Genomic DNA, 18,279 nt, shown 5'->3' on the forward strand with positions numbered 1-18,279 from the left:
TAAACTTTCATTTTTATATAGTAGTGGTCACATACTACTAGTTAGAAGCAGTAATATCTTGGAAAAGATACCTTTGGAACCAGGTATTTGGGGTTCACTTATCTCAACTCCATAGTACTGTGGTTTTGATAACTTTCTTGCCCCCACATTCACCACAATCACATTTAGGTGATTTAAAAAGAGATGTGTGGTTTACTCCCCTTAACAGAAAATTTGATTCCTGTTCAGCTAAAGATATAAATAGGGATTCAGATGGCAAATAAATATTCATTCATGTTGGCAGAGTAAGAAATTTTATTTCTGTTGGAAAGACGAGGCTTTTAAGTATCCCACTAACTGTTAAAATGAAAAGACCACCAAATCAATTTTTATTTTAGAAATGGAAGCCTAGAACTTACTGATACTGATTTTTATGTTACTTCATGATTCCTTAATTTGGTGGAATTTTAGATCTGGCCAAACTTTTTAGAAAATTTTAACTACAGTAGGTGGTAAAGGCTTATTGAAGATTACCCTGTGTTAGTCTCGTAACACAGGGTAATCTCAGTATTTGTTGGGCAATTTGTGTCGGGCGTCTTAACAGTTCTTGGGAATACTTTTAAAGCAGATGTATTTCATACACCACATCAGTTGATAGTTGCTGGCATTCTTCTCAAATGTTACACATGTGGGTCATGGACTAGTTCAAAATTAGTTCAAATTTTGAACTAAAAAGATCCAACACAATATGAATTTACTGGCTAGGTACTCCGATATACAAAGTTCTAATTTTCTACCAAACTGCTTTTGTTGGAAGAGTATCTGAAGTATAATAGTTTTTTAATCGCTATTTCTCATTCCTCAGTGATGAGATGTATTAACTGTATAATATGCTTTAGCCTTCAGAGGGCAAACCATTGTAAAAATTGAAATTTTCTTCTAGTTAACTTAAAAATTTGATACTTTGTGAAATACAAAGCCTGACAACAGTCCCAAGTTTTATTTTCTTTTATTCTCATTTTCATAGGAAAATAGATTTTAAGCAAAATCCAAAATATTCTGACACAATATAATAAACAGTACATTTTTCCTTTTTTGTAATCACAGGTTTTACCTGTTTATAGATTCAGATTTACAGTAAAAAAAAAAGATTTGAAACCTCAGTCATCTAGGACATTAATTTAAACTGTATACAACGATTCCTGTATGTATAAGTGATTTACAGAAATGATTGCATTAATTGTAGAAGTGAAAGAAACTTGGAGGGGAGTTTTAGCATCTCAGTTCACTGGTTCTTGATAAAAAACTAAGTTGCATTCCAATTACAAAGTCAGTGAGGTAGTAGAAGTGTTTTAAGTCGTTTCTCAAATGGCTGTCATTCTTTTCCTATGGTAAACAGAAAGAAAGGGTGAATTCTATTAGTATAAACAGGAGTTAAATGAGGGTAAAAAGTATATCTGCGTACCTCTGGTTAAGTATTTTTTCTTTTTAAAAACGGGTCACATGAGGCCAAGGACACTCGTGGGACTTTATGGGGCAATGATACAGGCCAGCACTTTTTGATTCATCTCCAGCCCCAAATGTTTGGATTTGAGACTATTATACATAATATGCCCGTATATTATTTATACACTCATAAATCATATGTATATGTGTGTGTATATAAAATTTTTTTGTGGGGGTTGGTACCCGGCAATGTACTAGGCTTACTCCTGGCTCTGCACTAGAGGATCAACTCCTGACAGTGCTTGGAGAACCATATGGGGTGCCAGGGATTGAAACTGGGTCAACCACATGCAAGGCAAGTGTCACACCTGCTATTCTAATGCTTCAGTACCTATAAGACAATGTTTAGTGTCCACTTGGGCCTAACAGCGCCCAGGACACCCTGTGCTGGGGATAGATTCTAGGGCCTTACACTTGCTAGTCATGCCCTACCAACCTATCTCCTCAGCTCCATGTTTTATATATCAAACTAGAATTATTCAAGAAAAAGTTAAGAGATGAATTTTTAAGACTGACTGAATTTAAGATCTTCCAATTAAAATAACAGTGAAAACTGACATGTACCAGGTGAGCAGGAAGCAGGGGATGGCATCAATGTCGGTAACTGTCTGGTAGATGTACTGGACCTTGCAGAACCTGTTGGAAAGAGTTCTGAAGGGGAACAGAATATTAAGTAAGCTCAGACCAGCCCCTGAGATCCAGCCAGCTCAGGGTTTTGCCCCACCTGGATTATGACCCCAAATTCCAAAATATAACTGATCTTTCAACATAGTGTTGACCCCTGCATAGTTGAAAATCCATGTATAACTTCCAAATAACAGCCTTTATCCCCCTACCCCAAACTTTAAAGAAATGCCTACTGCTGACCTGAAACTTCCTGGAACCAATTGAGTGAAATACATTATTCATTTACTATTTACTGAGTGAAGTGGGTATTCTGTGCGATCTCTCATTCATTCACCACCACCCCCTTTGTTTTTTTACAATTTCCTAACGGGAAATTCCTACCTTCTAGGATGTAATAAAGACTAAATGAGATATGCAATGTGTTTAGTACATACAGCAGGCACACAAAATGGCCGTATATTACCTGTCTCTGGGAACACTTGTTACTATTCACCAATTCCAAAAGTATGCTTCAAGTTCCTACTAAACGATTATTTACTATATCTAAGATCACATAAAAAAGTCTTGCTTTCTAAAATAAGCCCCGTGTTAAGAGGTCTGCATTCAAACATGATGCTAAGGAAGAACAACTGGCAGTCACAGGGTTACCTCTAATAAAGTTGAACAAATTAAAATTTGCCTCACAGGCAAAACGTAGTGTATTGACTTGAGTAGAAAATGAGGAATAGTAGTAGAAGATGAACAGGATGAACTGCCCTGGCAGATCTCAGTCTCAAGTCTATTCTTAGGTCATTCGTTTGTTCTTTTTGGTACATATACCAGTCAGCTGGTTCTAGTTTCCTGGAGGCCCATGAAAAAAAACTCAAACTAAGTTCTCCAGAGACTGGGAAGTGGCATGTGTGTCCTGAGTGGCCTCTACATTATATTGCCTACAGCCTTCAAATCTAAAACTGTTTAGATGGGACCTGCTGTGAAGAGGTTCTCTTACCTGGGTGGGTCCAAGGCGAGAGTCCTCCGTGATGCAAGTGTCCAGCTGAGACATACTGGTTGAGCACGAGGAGTTTAGCGAGGTGCTGGTGACCAATTCCCCTAGTGCATCCACTTGTCTCCTCAAGCTGTGCAAAGTGCCCTCTGTCTGCCGCTTTCCTTTAATTAACACCTCGGCCTGCTTGGACATACACTGTCGAAGTTGGGCCTAAAAGGTAAAATTGAGAGTTTTACACTGATGCAAAGTACCAGTCAGCATCTTCCTCATGTTTAACACTTCTTAGGCAAATAGCACAAAGATCAATGTCCTTTCAAAATGATCTTGTCTAAAAATTTAAAAAAGTAGGAATATCAAAGGGTAACTGAGTTACCATTCTGTATTGTCATTAACAGGGCCTTTGACTCAGCCCAGTTTGTTTCTTGTTTTGGTGTTTGGGCCTCATTAAGCAGTGCTCAGGGCTTTGTATTGGCTCTGTTCAGGGATCACTCCATCTAGTGCTCAGGAGCCATTTGTGATACTGGGGATTAAGCTGGGGTGAGTGCTCCCCCTCTTGTCCATCCCCAGTCTGTGCTTGCTTTCTGGCCTTCCCCCTTGCTGTGCCATTGTCTACAGTGGCACTATGCAGCAGAACTTTTTTTAAGATGGGAATGCTCTGGATTTGCTACCTCCCACATAACAGGAGGCATTAAGTTCTTGAGGTGATGGAAGAAATGAATTTTCAATTTGAATTAATCATAATTTTATATTTAAACGCACATGTGGCTAGAGGCTACTGGTTGTCAGTGGCCTTTCCTCAAAACTCATGTGCACTCTCCCAGCTGTTCTCCAAAAAGGATCATGCCTCTCTCCCTTCCTTCTCATTTCACCTCCTACCCAAACATATTAGGAACCCACACTGACCACTAAATTCTAAACTCCAACTTTCAGCTGCCTAGCGGTGGACCTCCTTTTCTGGGCATCTCACAAGGCCTTTCAAACTCCACATGTTTGGAGCTAAACAACTTATCTGACATCCACGCCTATTTTTCCAGGGTTTACTGTCTCACTTAATTACCACTCTGTGATCTATAGTTTATCATCAGTTTTCTTTCCAGTCCCAAACATTTAGGTCCTGTCAGTGTTTGTTATGGCAAAACCTAGGTTAGGAAAAGAACAAAAAAAACCCACCCCAACAACCAGGGCTTCCCACCAGAATTCAGGGCTTTATGTTGGTTTTCTTGTCCTTTTGTTGATGTTGGGGGAACCCACACCTGGTGACATGCAGGGATTTCTCTTGGCTCTGCACTCAGGAATTACACCTAACAGTGCTTGGGGGGGGGGGGGGGCATATGGACTGATGGGGATCAAACCAGGTGTTTGCTGCATGCAAAGACAGGTGCCCTCCCCACTGTATTATCTCCTGCCCCAGAATTCAGGGTTTCAAAGTTCCTACCACACGTCATCTATCAAGCGCTGTGAGTGCAGTGACAGGGACTATGACCACAAGTGCTGTGATGAGAACTGTGACCACAGGGAATAGATGTAAGACACCCCCACCCACGTCCCCCCCTCCTCCCCATATGCCAAGTTTCTCAGACTGTTGTGGAAGGGCAACCTTGAGTCGATCTTCACGGTGACGCAGTTTCTCTCGGAGCGCCTCTCCACGCCAGTGTTCATCCTTTTTCAGAGGGGAAAAGCACAGAGTCACACTGCAAAACACTTAGCAACACCAGCCTTTCCCGCCTACCCTTCCTCCCCAGGAGTATGCTTTTTAGCTTCTCTGCAGGAGGTGGAAACTAAATGACCTTCCAGAAAGTCCAGAGAAGAGAAGGAAACATCCTTACTGTTATGTGAGTCTGAGCGAAGTTCAGTTTTTCTTCAAACGGTCTCTCATTCACAGTGAATGGAAAGTTCTCTTTTAAGCTTTCCAGCCCTCCATCTAGTTGTTCACTTCTTTCGAAAATAGCTTCCAGACCCGCAGGTAGTTCTGGAAGAAACTGGTTGAGATTCTTCAGGCTGGTTCTAATTTCATCTTTCACTTCACATTTCAGTGACCTCATGGCATTGCTGATTTCAGTCTGTCTTCTCTCCAGATCCTTTTGGTTCGCCATCTAGAGAGGGAGAGGAGGCACTACTGGGTCCCGTCTGGGACATGCTGGAAATGGAAAGGCTTGCTGGGTTGTGCATTTAAAGATCTGCAGTGTCAACTATTAGAACTGTAAAGCGTGGTCATTAACAACCTCTCAAGTATCTGTAGGACAGTGAGTAAATGTTTTCGCTGACATTCTGACCAGACAGTTTCTATTTAGGAAAGCACAGCGCCACTGTTCTGTGACGGTGTCAGTTCCCAGCAGTTAGAGCTGGATTTTGATTGTGTTTCCTGTAAGCTTTGCCAGTATGACTCAAGGCAAGTCAGTCACCTTCTGCTCTTGTTACTTACTGCATGCACACAAGAAGATAATACTTTGTATTCAAAGACATGACAGCCAAGTGGGAATTTATATAAATCACCTGTAAGTGACCTAATAAATGCCAGCAGAGTCATTAGGCCCCAAATATGACAAGGGCCATTTACTGAAATGGGTTATGAATGATCTAAATTATAAATATTAATGCTGGAAGGGGTCTTAGAAATGAGCTTGTCAAATGCTTTTTACATTTTAGAGAGGAAAGCTCTGGGGATGTGCACATTCCAGAGACTAGCTTTGTAAACTGGTCTTGACCCCTTCTATGGGCTTTATTTAAATTGTTTAAACTTTGTAAAGACAATTTCATAGGATTAACTTACATGTTAACATTTCACTAAAAATGAGGTAACAACATGGAAGAAGTTTGGCACCAGTAAAAGCTTTCTGGATGTGCAAAGACGGAAAATTAAAAATCAATCACAAGGCTCCAAGGGTTTCTAGCAGTGCTTGTCCGGGTTGCATTTCTGGTGAAAAAGAGATCATGAGTGGAAAAAGTTGAGGAAGTCCTGGGATAGAGCAATGGCTTCAACCGCCAGCCTACCCTGTGTACTAGGACTGGGTGTGGAAAGTAACTGTTGCCTACCACATTAGGCATGCCGCGTTCACGTCATGGGACTATTACAAATATTGATGTATAAATACTCCTATTATAAAGACTAAGTTATGTTTTTGATTTCTACCATATCAATCCATCAAAACATTCTCCTACTCTTACCTTTCTGAGGTGTAAAATGTTGAAATGCTCTGGTCTCAGGGTTTACTTGGATATCTAATTTTGGAGAACACTTTGAGGGCAAAGATGGTGAGAGGCAGATCCACTGAAAATTGCCCTCTACATGGGAAGAGCTTAGAGTTATTAACATTTTTAAAAACTGAACCAAAGGAGGTGTTTGTGTCTGTGTGTAAGAAAACAGAATATTTTTCTTGGATCAGTGGTATGTGTGTATGTGTGTGTGTGTATGTGTGTGTGTATATATATACATATATATATATATATATATATTTGGGTAAGAGAGACTGAGAGGGAAAACAAAAATTTTGTCTTGAACTGAAGAGGTGTGTGTAAAACAAGAGTGTGAGACATAGAAAACAAGTTTTTTTTTTTTTCCCCTTGAACCAAAAGGATGTGTGTGGGAGTGAGGATATGAGTGAGAATGAGAGAGAAAGCAAAATTTTTCTCAGGACGAGGTAGAACAGGGAGACTGAGTGGGTGCCATACAGTTCTGGGGTGCACTAAGGCTGATCATGTCGCAAGGACCCACAGGCATGTTGGCTTCGCTCCCCCTGGACTTACATGACTTGCTTCTAACTAAGGACACCTACAGTTTTCCCTGACTTTTTCCTTACTCAGACGTTTGACTCCTAAACATGTTTGAATGCTTTTAGCCTAAAACCTAACATTTCAACACAGTTCTTTGGGACATGATGTGAATTTATGTTGAGGAAATGTCATTTACTTTTTCCACAGCAAACACAAAAGCTTGCTGAATTTAAGAAAAATTTAAAGCTCTTTCCACTTGAAATTTTTCTCAGCTAAAGCTTACTGCCACTTGGTTTTAATTTGTAATGAAAAGTTTTTAAAGTCTCTAATTAAAAAAAATATATATACAATTTTAGTTTAGCGTCTCCCACTCCCAAGTAGTGTCAGGAGGCAAAGGGCCTTGTTCTCGGCAATCTGGGCCAGCAGTACAGCACAGAGGCTCTAGGGTGGTACCTGGGCCACCCCGGGTGGTACTGGGGTCCACCAGGGTGACACCTGGTGATGCTTAGGGAGACCATTTTCCCTAACCATGCCACTGAATCGCCAGCCTCATAAAAATTATTTTTAAAATGTTTTTATTATCATATAAATGTTATAATTTTTAATTAAAAGTTCATAAGTTTGATGGGTTCATTAGATGAGTTTAATTCATATTTAATGGTAAATCACAATTATTTTGATTCTTTAGGATGTTTCGGGTGTACCTGAGAGGTACATTTCCAGTCCAATGCCAGACAATGTCAGTTCCGGGGAGGAGTATTTGGGTGCAAATGATTAGAAGAATACTTAGAACAAATACTTCTATGATGTGGCAATGCAAATCTTTCTAAATTTTAAGACCAGAAACACGTTCTTGTGCTCAGATATACTGTGCTGCAAGGAGTATCTGAGCAAAGACACCGTCTGCTGGGAGGCACGCACCTGTTTCTGGAGCTCTGAGTACTCATACTGCATCTGGCTGAGCTCCCTCATCAGGCGCCGTGCTCGCTCGTGGTTGTCCTGGGCCACCTGCTCAATAGTTGCCATTTCTTTCTGCATGCAGTTGTTCTCTTGCTTCTGTTCCTAGCAAGAGGATGTAAGGAAGGAGGAAAATGAGTCTGGAGTCAACAGAGATGAGCACTGTGGGCTCATACGCTCACTGACTGTGGTTTCATTTCTCATCTGGGCCTCACTTTCTCTACCTGTGAAACGGGGAGAACTGCCTGCCTTCCTCAGCAGCACTGCACTACCTGTGGTCAGAGTCTGTGAGCCCGCAGTCGGCACCTTAGATCTGCAGCTTCATCTTCGATAATCTCCACCAACACAGGGTGAAAATTGGGGCAACAACGGACTACCTTTATAACCCCACTTTGACCTCTACTGGGAAAGGTATCATCTATCGCCCTTTGGGAAAACCCATGATCTCTGCAAGGAGGTCCTGGGGCCTGCTAGAGGGTGTGAGAACCCTCCACTGGCTCCACCCATCATAAATCCTTTCCTATTCACTTGAGTATCAAAGAACAGTATCGAACCAGCAATATGGTTTTAAGAGGAATGCATTAAAGCCAAATTATATAAAGAGGGTGGGAGTAGAAAAATCTGTGAGCACTGGCTGTAGCCACGTCAAACGTCTTTGGGCACTTGCTTTCCCACAGCTTCTTCCCGCTCTGGGGAAGTGTAAGCTGAGGCTCTGGAACTCGGACACCCCTGCTGGCTGCTTACACTGAGGCCAGCAGAACTCCTCTCAGCGGCAGCCCGACTCACATGCTTCGCAAACAAATGCTGCACATTCTACATTGAACAGCTGGATTGGGGACCAGGTTGTCAGAAAGTTTTTTTTTCTCCCACACCTTTGCACAGCTGGGGTTAAACATTTATTGGAGTGTTTGTTTTTGGGTCACACCCAGAGATGCTCAGGGCTTACTCCTGGCTCTGCACTCAGCATCCACTGTATCTGGTGGTGTTCAGGAGGCCATATGGGCTTCCAGGGATCAAACCCGGGTCAGCTGCATGCAAGGCAAGCGCCCATCCACTGCCCTACCTCTTTGGCCCATGAAGTTAACACTTAAATGGGGTCTTTCCTCACAACAGCCAGGGCAGAAAGAACTTACAAGAAGGTTTTTCTCCAGTTGGTTCCGCTGGATCTTAAGCGCTTCCTTCAGGGTAGCAACCTGATTCTCAGCTTTCTTCCTTTCTGTCAAGAACTGGTTCCGCAGCAGGCTGAAATCTGCCCTCATGGAGTCCATCTCTTTCTGGAGAGCCTGCAGCTCGCTTGACTTGTCCCTCAGCTGCTGCTCCCGTTCTGAAAGCTTTTGTTCTGAAAGGATCATTTTCAGTAGTTGTGCCAGAGACACTGGGCTGGCTGTGGGCCAATCATACAACAGCAGCCACCCACTCAACCCTTCCCTCCATCACTGCACTTCCCAGGGGTTCCAGAGGGCCTGGTTCCAAAATGACAGGCAGTTGTCTCGCTCCTTTTGGATCTTTAAGACCAAAGAGATCTTTGAGCTCCAATTCTGAGGTGCTGGGAACATGGAACCGACCTCTGAAATGTTTTCATGAAATGGCGCTTTTTGTCAAGGGAAACACAGCGGTACCCCTTCCTTCACAGGAGAGAAGGGCGGGGAAGGAACCCCAGTGCAGGGCAGCCCTGTGCTCTGTTTCAATCAACAGGAACTTATTTCCCTGGAGGTCAAAGGGCAGCATGCCTGCTAACACTGTACATTCTGAAGGCTCAGCAGAAAATGTCATTTTTACTGGTATCTTTAGATTATTTACTGCCAGATTTAGCTTCTCTGACCCCTGGAATGGTCAGACTCAGAGCACTTGTAATGCTTTCATGTTCTTTTCCTTTTAGGGGGTGGGAGACAGGAGGAGTTGGGCACACCTGGTGGTGCCCCAGGGACTACTATGCAATGTTGGGAACTGAATCAAGTTCAGCTGCATGCAAGCTAAACCTTAACCTCTGTACTATCTCTTTAAAAGTTTCATTTTCATAAAAAAAAAAAAAAGGTTGGGTCTGTACATATCAAGAGTCCCCAGCCCAGAGAAGTGATTTTACTCAGGGAAACAACATTTTTCTGAACATTAGTAAACCCGGAAGCCTAAGAAAGAGAACGATCACTTACTACTACGACAACAGCTATTTTCCTAGATTTTCACATTATCTTATAAGGCTCAAGAGAAAACAAAGAGAGTCAAAGTCAAATACCTATGCTTTGGCACCACTTGGTATGTCAAATTTGAACAGAAGGGGACCGTTGTATTGTTTTTATGACAAGCTAAGATGAAATGACTCATCGTTCCAAAGCTCAGAAATAAGGTACTTTATGATATGATAAATCTCGCAAGGACCTTTTGCACTTCTCTGCCTTAATGTCTGCCTTTCCTGAGATAACATGCTTAAAGACAATGTCGTCAAGTACAGAGGGCCTCTACTGAGCTCAGATCCCATCTCCACATAGACACCAGTGCAGTGGCCCTGGTTTTTCTGAGTTTGCTGCTCCCAGGGTGAGGAGAAAGGGATGAAGAAGTGTACTTCCTGCTCCTTCCTGGACTATTCTGGGATCTGGTTTCCTTTACATACCTTACAAGCCAACCAGTGGAGCCCCCTCTCCAGCCCTCCGTGCCAGAATACGTACTGGTTTTGCAGAGTGACTTCTCCAGGGTTTCACCCCACTTTTCCTCTCCCTGCAGAACCCTGACACGCTCCTCAGCCGCCACTGATTTTGTGATTGCTTGGTCCAATTTGTCTTTCTGGTCTTTTAACTCCTTTTCCAGCTGGAGCTGCTGCTCCTTCAGTGTCGCTTTACTGTTTTGGAAGTTTTTTTCTTCACTTTCTCTCTCTCTCTGGAGTCTCTGCAACATCTTATGAGAGAAAAACCGTAATTAGTTGTAAAATAACCGTGTTCCAGCTGAGGTGACCTTATGGGCACTGGAGACATCAGTTCAATGGAAAGTTTAAAACTGCCTGGGGTGGCAGAGAGTGAGTCCCCAAACAAAAGCAATGAAACAGAAACTGGAAAACTATTTGGCTGGCATGGGAGGAGAGGATTCAAACAGCAAATGGTATGTGGCCATCAATTTTTTTTTGTTTTCTCAGAAGGCAAATAAAGTGTTCATGAGAGACACTGTCTAGGGGAGAGTGGGCTGTGCAAGACAGGAGCAGCTGCCATGGAGACGCCTTACAGAAGCATTGGCTACTGAGCTTTGGGGTTCACAAATATTAGTACAAGAGAGTCAAAGAGTTGGTGTCAACTTCCTCCTGGTTACCCAGGGTGAGGTAAGGGGGATAGTTTACAGCAGCTTCCTGCCAGGGGACAGTGCTCACAAAGCCATGCCTAGTACCATTTCCTGTTCATCGAGCTTGGCCTTATTTTTTTCAATCTCCTTCTGGAGCACTTGAAGCTGCTGTTGTTTTGTCTCCCCTTCTTTCTGGCAGTCTTCAACCCTCTTCTTCCACTCGCTGAGGCCTTTCTGGAGCCCACTCTGCTCACTGAGCAGGAGATCTTTATGCTTGGTGGTGTGGAGTAGATCCTTTAGATAAGAGAACAAATGGAAAGTACTCAGAAAACGCCATTTGCTAGAGATAGCCAGCGTTGTGCTGGTTAGTGACTGAGTTTGACAAAATGAGAATAAAGGCTCTGTATTATTTATTATTTCAACCAACAAAAATAAGTACTGAAAACTCAATTTAATCAATGCCTTTCCTTTTTATACTAGCACTGTAGCACTGTACTCCCATTGTTCATCGATTTATTCAAGTGGGCACCAGTAAGTCTCCATTGTGAGACTTGTTACTGTTTTTGGCATATCGAATATGTCATGGGTAGCTTGCTGGGCCTTGCTGTATGGGCGGATACTCTCAGTAGTTTGTCGGGCTCTCCGAGAGGGGCAGAGGAATCGAACCTGGGTCGGCAGCTTGCAAATGCCCTACCTGCTGTGCTATTGCTCCAGCCCTTTTCTTAGTATATAGAAAAAATAAGATGATAGTGTGAAAAACCATAATAGGTCACTCGGGTCCTCAGAACTTTAGTTACTTCACTGAGGTGGAAATTAACACTACCAACCTCACAGGATTACTATGAAGATTAATAACAGCTGAGAAGTCTTAATTCCTATGGAAAATAATCCAAGGTTAAACTTTTATTACTTTAAATATCTATACAGACTCGAAAATTTCAGAAAACAAGAAATATACTTCTTTAGGGAGCCCAAATAAATCACAGTTGAGAAATTATCCTATTTATAGTAAGTTCATAGGAACCTGCGTTAAATCTTTTAAAGCTAAGAATACCTGACTTTGAAATATATACATATATGTGATATTATATATATATAAATATAGAAATAATATATATGATAGATAAATCTAGAAAAAGAATCCTAAAGAAGGAGGAAGAAAATTTGGACATTTAATCCATTTTAATTTGCTTCTAATTAACCTAGTGGAAACTGAGGTCCAGAACTTGTGTAAAATTCTTTGGAATTCAAATTAGAACACTATTCTTAAAGGACAACACTGTGCAGAGCATCAGAAGTACAAGGGTCAAGTCTATTCAACATTTGGTAAGATGGAGCATCACTAAGTACTCTGCAGCTCAATGAATGAGCCTGGCCTCGGGACGGCTCTGTACGAGAGTTCAGGGATGGCGCATACAGTGCCTGCAGCTCAGAGGACTTTCTGCTCTAACCATTACCAGGCTTGCTAGTTTTGAGTACAATGCTGTCTAAACAGTAGCTTAGTAAATTGTTCTTACTGTTGGTCAAAATAAGAAAATCACAGCTTGGGGCTGGAGCGATAGCACAATGGGCAGGGCGTTTACCTTGCATGTGGCTGACCCGGGTTCGATTCCTAGCATTCCATATGGTCCCCTGAGCACTGCCAGAAGTAATTCCTGAGTGTATGAGCCAGAAGTAACCCCTGTGCAATGCCAGGTGTAAAATAGCAAAAAAATTTTTACAAATTGTAAATTTTAAATTGTAATTGTAAAATAGAAAAAAAAAAAAGAAAAAAAAAAGGAAAGGAAAGGAAATCACAGTTATGCTTCAAAGTTGTTTTTGCTGTTGTATGGGTCACACCTGGAGGTGCGCAGGGCTCCTGAACCATAGCTCTTGCGATCCTGCTGAAGAGTTTTTGATGGATGGTGTTTGTATTTTATCAATGGCAGACACGCTGCTGGGACAAGAAACCACTGGACTGATTTGTTATTTCAACTAATTATCTACATGTCTTCAGAATACCAATAAATTACATTTGTTCAGCTTACCTGTTTTGCTAGGTTCAAATGGTCCTGAACGTCAACTAATTTCTCCTGCAGTGAGTTTACAGCTTCTCGTTTTTCTACAGAAATAACATTTACATAAAATAAACACAATTATATAAATCTCCCAACATGCCAAGAACTAGGGTAAATTTCTCAAACACACATACTAAGGCTATATTATCTAATGACAAACAAAAAGAGTGACATACACAAACAGATTTGAGCTAAGAGTTTAGTTTTTTAAAGACATCCAAGTTCAAATTCTAAAAATGAATAAAATGATAGGCAATACCCAATGCTGATGAGAAGCATGTTTATAAATAAATTACCTTCGTTATTGCCAGTAAAAAATGCAAATTTGGTATAACTTTTAAGGAAGGCAACTTGGGAATAAATTTTCTGTCTATACTGGTTTTGTCACTGAAGAGCTGTGTGAGTGTGAGATACACAGCTCTCACTTAAGTAAGTTACAGAAAACTTAGCTGAAGTTGTCTAATCTGTAAACAGGTGAAATACTAGTTTCTGCTTCATAAAACTAAGATAAGGACATGATAATAAATATATAAAACACTTTCATCATGCTTCAGAGCATGTGTTCAGCATGTTATTAGTTAGAATTTAGTAACTTTAAAAAAAGCAATGATGAGTATTTGTAAAGATGTTACTTGTATATATATTTTTTAAGAGTATATGGCCAGAGAGATAATACAGAGAGTAAGGCACTTGCTCTCCAGTGCGATCCCTGGCACCACTATGGTCCTCTGAGCACCTCCAGAAGTGATCTCTGAGTGCAGAGCCAAGAAAAAGCTCTAAGCACAGTTGGGTGTGGCCCCCAAAACAAACAACAACAAAAGAATACACACACACCCTAAAAACTGGAAGGATAGGGGCTGGAGCAATAGCACGGCAGGTAGGGTGTTTGCCTTGCACGCAGCCAACATGGCCGACATAGGTTCGATTCCCAGCATCCCATACGGTCCCCCGGACACCGCCAGGAGCAATTCCTGAGTGCATGAGCCAGGAGTAACCCCTGAGCATTGCCGGGTGTGACCCCCCCCCAAAAAAAAAAACAAAACAAAACTGGAAGGATAGTCACTAAATTAAAAAATATTCACAGGTAGGAATGAGCTCTGCATCAGGTCAATTATGATTTTGACTTCTTTCTGCTATTTTTACATTGTTCTCTAAAGAATACAAATGGCTATAAAGCTATTTTAATTGAGATAAAATTTACTGAGCTAGCTCTATTAACTCACACCACATATTTGACCTACTTAAAAGTATAGAGACAGTGGCTTTTACTTTATTTACAGAGTTGCGTAACCATCAACAAAATCTAATTTGAGAACTCTTTAATAAAGCAACCCATGCACAGAAATGTTTCTGTAAAGAGAAATCTAAACAGTTAAAGACTATAACAAGGGCTTGGGGGGAGAGCGCAATGGACTACTTGGTGTGCAGAGGGCCTTGAGTTTGAGCCCCACCTGTGTGATCTCCGAAGCATAACTGGGAAACCCCTACAGCAAAAATCCAAGACAAACACACACACACACACACACACACACACACACACACACGGAAACTCCTACAGTAACAACCCAAGACAGACAGACAGATACACACACACACACACACACACACACACACACACACAGAGCACCCCACAAAGACTCTGCCCAAAGGAGGCGAGTCACCGTTCTGCGAAGTGCTGCTGCCTACCTTGCAGCTGCTGCTGCATTGTTGCCATATCTCTATGTAGCGAGATCTTATTCCTGTTGAGTTGGTCTAGTTCTTGCTGCAGTTTTCTGGCATCCAACTTTAACTTCTCTAAGTTTGACTCCTCCATTTTGTTGTTCTCTTCTGTTGCTGCTAAAATCCTACCACATAGGCAGAGAATAAATGAGAGTCGATAGAAGATAGGTGATATAAAAAGAACACATGAGACAACTGAAGAAATGTTAATTTTTCACAATGTCACAATTATTGGATATCAATCCTAAGTGTTTTAGGCTTCCTCAGTGAATTCCCCCTTTTCCTTCTCTTGGAGAAGCTTACAGTGCTCCTGTGAGCACCTGTAATCCCCTGAGTTCATTTTTAATCTTTCCTTTGTGTTTTACCTCTCACTGTCACAATTCCCCAAGTCAGTCTTGGTTACTTATAAGTCAAAACTTTCTGGTAACTCTGGATTTAGTATTTGTAGTGAATTACCTGCTCTTCTATTTCCCCTATAGCTTTTCATATTTTACTACAGAGCAATGTTGTTCTTTGCTTAAACACAGAAAGAACATTAATGCTATGCTCCTAGTATTTGGGAGTTGATTGCTCCTGGGCATTCGTCATAATTACTCGACTCAGGCTTTGGTTGCTGTAAGTTCTAATACCCCACAAAGGGAAGTCCTGACATGGGACTGGGATGGACCCGGGGAAAGCTGCAAAGCTATCCTGGCATCGAAATGGGACAGTCTAGAAAGCCTAAAAGCAGGTCTTGATGCAAGTCATTATGACTTAAGAGACAAGATCCCCATAGGAAAAGACAAGCTGAAAAAACCTGAGGGCTTAGTCTGGGATTTATGGTAAAGGCTTGTTTGCCCTAGGAGCACAGAGAACTAAATTTTGGTATCTTTATCTCTTACTGTGATTAACCAAATAACTGCAAGTATTGATAAAAAGTAAACTTAATTGTATAACATATACAACTAGAGGGAAAGAGAAAAGCAATATAGATGTCCCTGGGAGAAAGTGTCTCTTTGAGTTAATCTCCCCAAGAGAACTGCCTCCGTTGAAATGCTTTAACTCTGTAAATGATCAATCATACCTATGTGCAGTCCTATACCTCAAATCCCTTCAGATGTCCTATAAGTATATTAGCAGCTCTGCATTAAACGGGTCATTTTTACCATCTATCCATGGTCCCCCCATCTCTTTGTCTCTTTGCTTTGGCTCTAGGCCATCGAATGCATGTGTCATGTACATGCCCACTTTTTGAACTCAAAACAATAAAGTCTGAGTGACAAACATTAAACTTATCCAACTCTTCAACTCATTTCAAATGAAATTTTATTTTTAGTTTAACAAATATATATATGTATATATATATATATATATATATATATATATATAATTTGCTTTTTGGGTCACACCTGGTGATGCCCAGGGGTTACTCCTGGCTCTGTACTCAGGAATCACCCCTGGCAGTGCTCAGGGGACCATACAGGATTCTGGGAATCGAACCAAGGCAAACACCCTACCCGCTGTGCTGTTGCTCCTGCCCCAACAACAAATAAATTTTTAAAGAACAAAGTGGGCCCAGAGCAACAGTACATCGGGTAAGGCACTTGCGTTACGTGTGGCTGATCCAGGTTCAGTGGTGGGACGTGCACATTTTTAGTGCTTATTGCACACATGGCTCCAGTGTGGCCAGAGAGGGCTGGTGGAACCAGGGATGGCAGAGAGCAGCTTCCAGGCCTGTGTAAGATGAATCTGATGGCACTGGCACATAAACTCATGGTCACTGATTTGCAAGTCATGTTTTTGGAGTCACTTGGCTATTCCTCTAGCCTCCAGGATAAAATATTTGAAATTTAGACAAAGGACAATTTTATCCACTTACTGTTTTATGGAGCGATAGCACAGCGGGTAGTGTGTTCGCCTTACAAGCGGCCAACATGGCTGACCCGAGTTCGATTCTTCCGCCCCTCTCGGAGAGCCTGGCAAGCTACTGAGAGTATTCGATATGCCAAACACAGTAACAACAAAGTCTCCAATGGAGACGTTACTGGGCCCGCTTGAGCAAATCGACGATCAACTGTTTTATATATCATGTCTTAGAGTTCTATATAAGAAATTTTAGCCTAATCCAGGGTTACAGGAGTTTCTCCTTTGTTTTCTCCTAAAAATTTAACATTTAGGGTTTACATTAATTTTTTGGGGGGGTTTACATTATTTTTTATGGTTCATTTGTATGTGTGTGTGTGTGTGAAGCAATAATTTTATTGAAACTTACTTATAAAGATGAGAGAGAAGAGAAAGAGAGGAAGTATGTTTTCAAGGGAGAATATGGGTTTGAAGAGTAAAATTTTGGGGGGTGTTGGGGTGGGGGCACACCAGGCTCTGCACTCAGGGATCACTCCTGGCTGGGCTCATGGGACTGTATGAAGTGCCAAAGGCTGAACCAGGATCTGCTGTGTGCAAGACAATTGCCCTATCCTTTGTACTATCACTCCAGCCCTTGACTGAACTTCTGAAAACTATGAGATATGAAAAGAAGCTCATGTCTTTTATTTTGCATATACAACCATTAGAGTGATTTTTAAAATTATAGTAATTTAATTACTGTAGTTCTATAGTAAGTCTTTAAATCATAGTTATAGACTTTTTTCTTTTTTGAAGTTGTTTTGTTGTCATAGGTAAAAATGGTTAGAATCTACCCTAGGTCCTTTGCGTTTGTATATAAATTTTAGACTCAGATGTCAGTTTCTACTAAAAGAAACCTGCTGTATTCTGATTTTTATTGCTTTGAATCAACATGTCAGTCTGAGAATTGAATGTTGATACTGTTTATCTCCAAACAAGAGTTCTTCTCTTTTATTTAAGTATAATCTTTAAGGGGCTCAAGACAGTGCAGCTGTTGAAAGCAGGCTTCACATACATGTATGAAGCTCTGGGTTGAATCCCTCTCCAAAGAGTCTATCTTTTGAGAAGGGACCAGTAAGATAATAATAGAAATGATCACTTTGGACAAGAACTTAGTGTTGAAAGTAGGTAGAGGGATATACATGATAACATTTCAGTTTCTGTATTGCAAACCATAATGCCCCCCAAAAAGGGGTAGGGGGGAAGAAAAGGGGGAGGGAGGGAGGTAGGGAGAGGAGGAGAGAGGGAGGGAGAGAGAGAGAGAGAGAGAGAGAGAGAGAGAGGGAGAAAGAGAAAGGGAGGGAGAGAGGGAAAGAGGGAGGAAGAAAGGGAGGAAGGAAGGGAGGGAAGGAGGGAAGAAAAGTGCCTGGCACAGAGGCAGGCAGGGAGGGAGTGGGAAATTGGGGAAATTGGTGGTGGAAAGTGTACACTGGTGAAGGGATGGGTGTTGGAACATTATATGAAATTCAATCATGAACAACCTTCTACCCGTGTATCTCACTGATTCAATAAATTTGTTTTTAAGAAGTTTATCTATCAGGAAGCGATAGCACAGCGGGTAGGGCGTTTGCCTTGCACGCGGCCAACATGGCC

The 18,279-nt window shown here is 41.6% G+C and overlaps 1 protein-coding gene across 1 annotated transcript in view; it reads right to left on the minus strand.

Annotated features, from left to right (window-relative positions):
- Positions 1–971: 971 nt before the first annotated feature.
- CNTRL (centriolin) overlaps positions 972–18,279 on the minus strand; it is an 85,836-nt gene continuing 68,528 nt past the window's right edge. Inside the window, 11 exon segments of the mRNA XM_056138674.1 lie at positions 972–1,365; positions 2,050–2,121; positions 3,101–3,307; positions 4,695–4,757; positions 4,924–5,190; positions 7,730–7,870; positions 8,899–9,104; positions 10,429–10,654; positions 11,135–11,323; positions 13,057–13,130; positions 14,773–14,930. Coding sequence (XP_055994649.1) covers positions 2,077–2,121; positions 3,101–3,307; positions 4,695–4,757; positions 4,924–5,190; positions 7,730–7,870; positions 8,899–9,104; positions 10,429–10,654; positions 11,135–11,323; positions 13,057–13,130; positions 14,773–14,930 — 1,576 coding nt within the window. The 3' untranslated portion in view covers positions 972–1,365; positions 2,050–2,076.

Source organism: Sorex fumeus, unplaced genomic scaffold (genome assembly GCF_029834395.1).
Source record: "Sorex fumeus unplaced genomic scaffold, SorFum_2.1 ptg000129l, whole genome shotgun sequence".
In the NCBI taxonomy this organism is placed as follows: Eukaryota; Metazoa; Chordata; class Mammalia; order Eulipotyphla; family Soricidae; genus Sorex; species Sorex fumeus.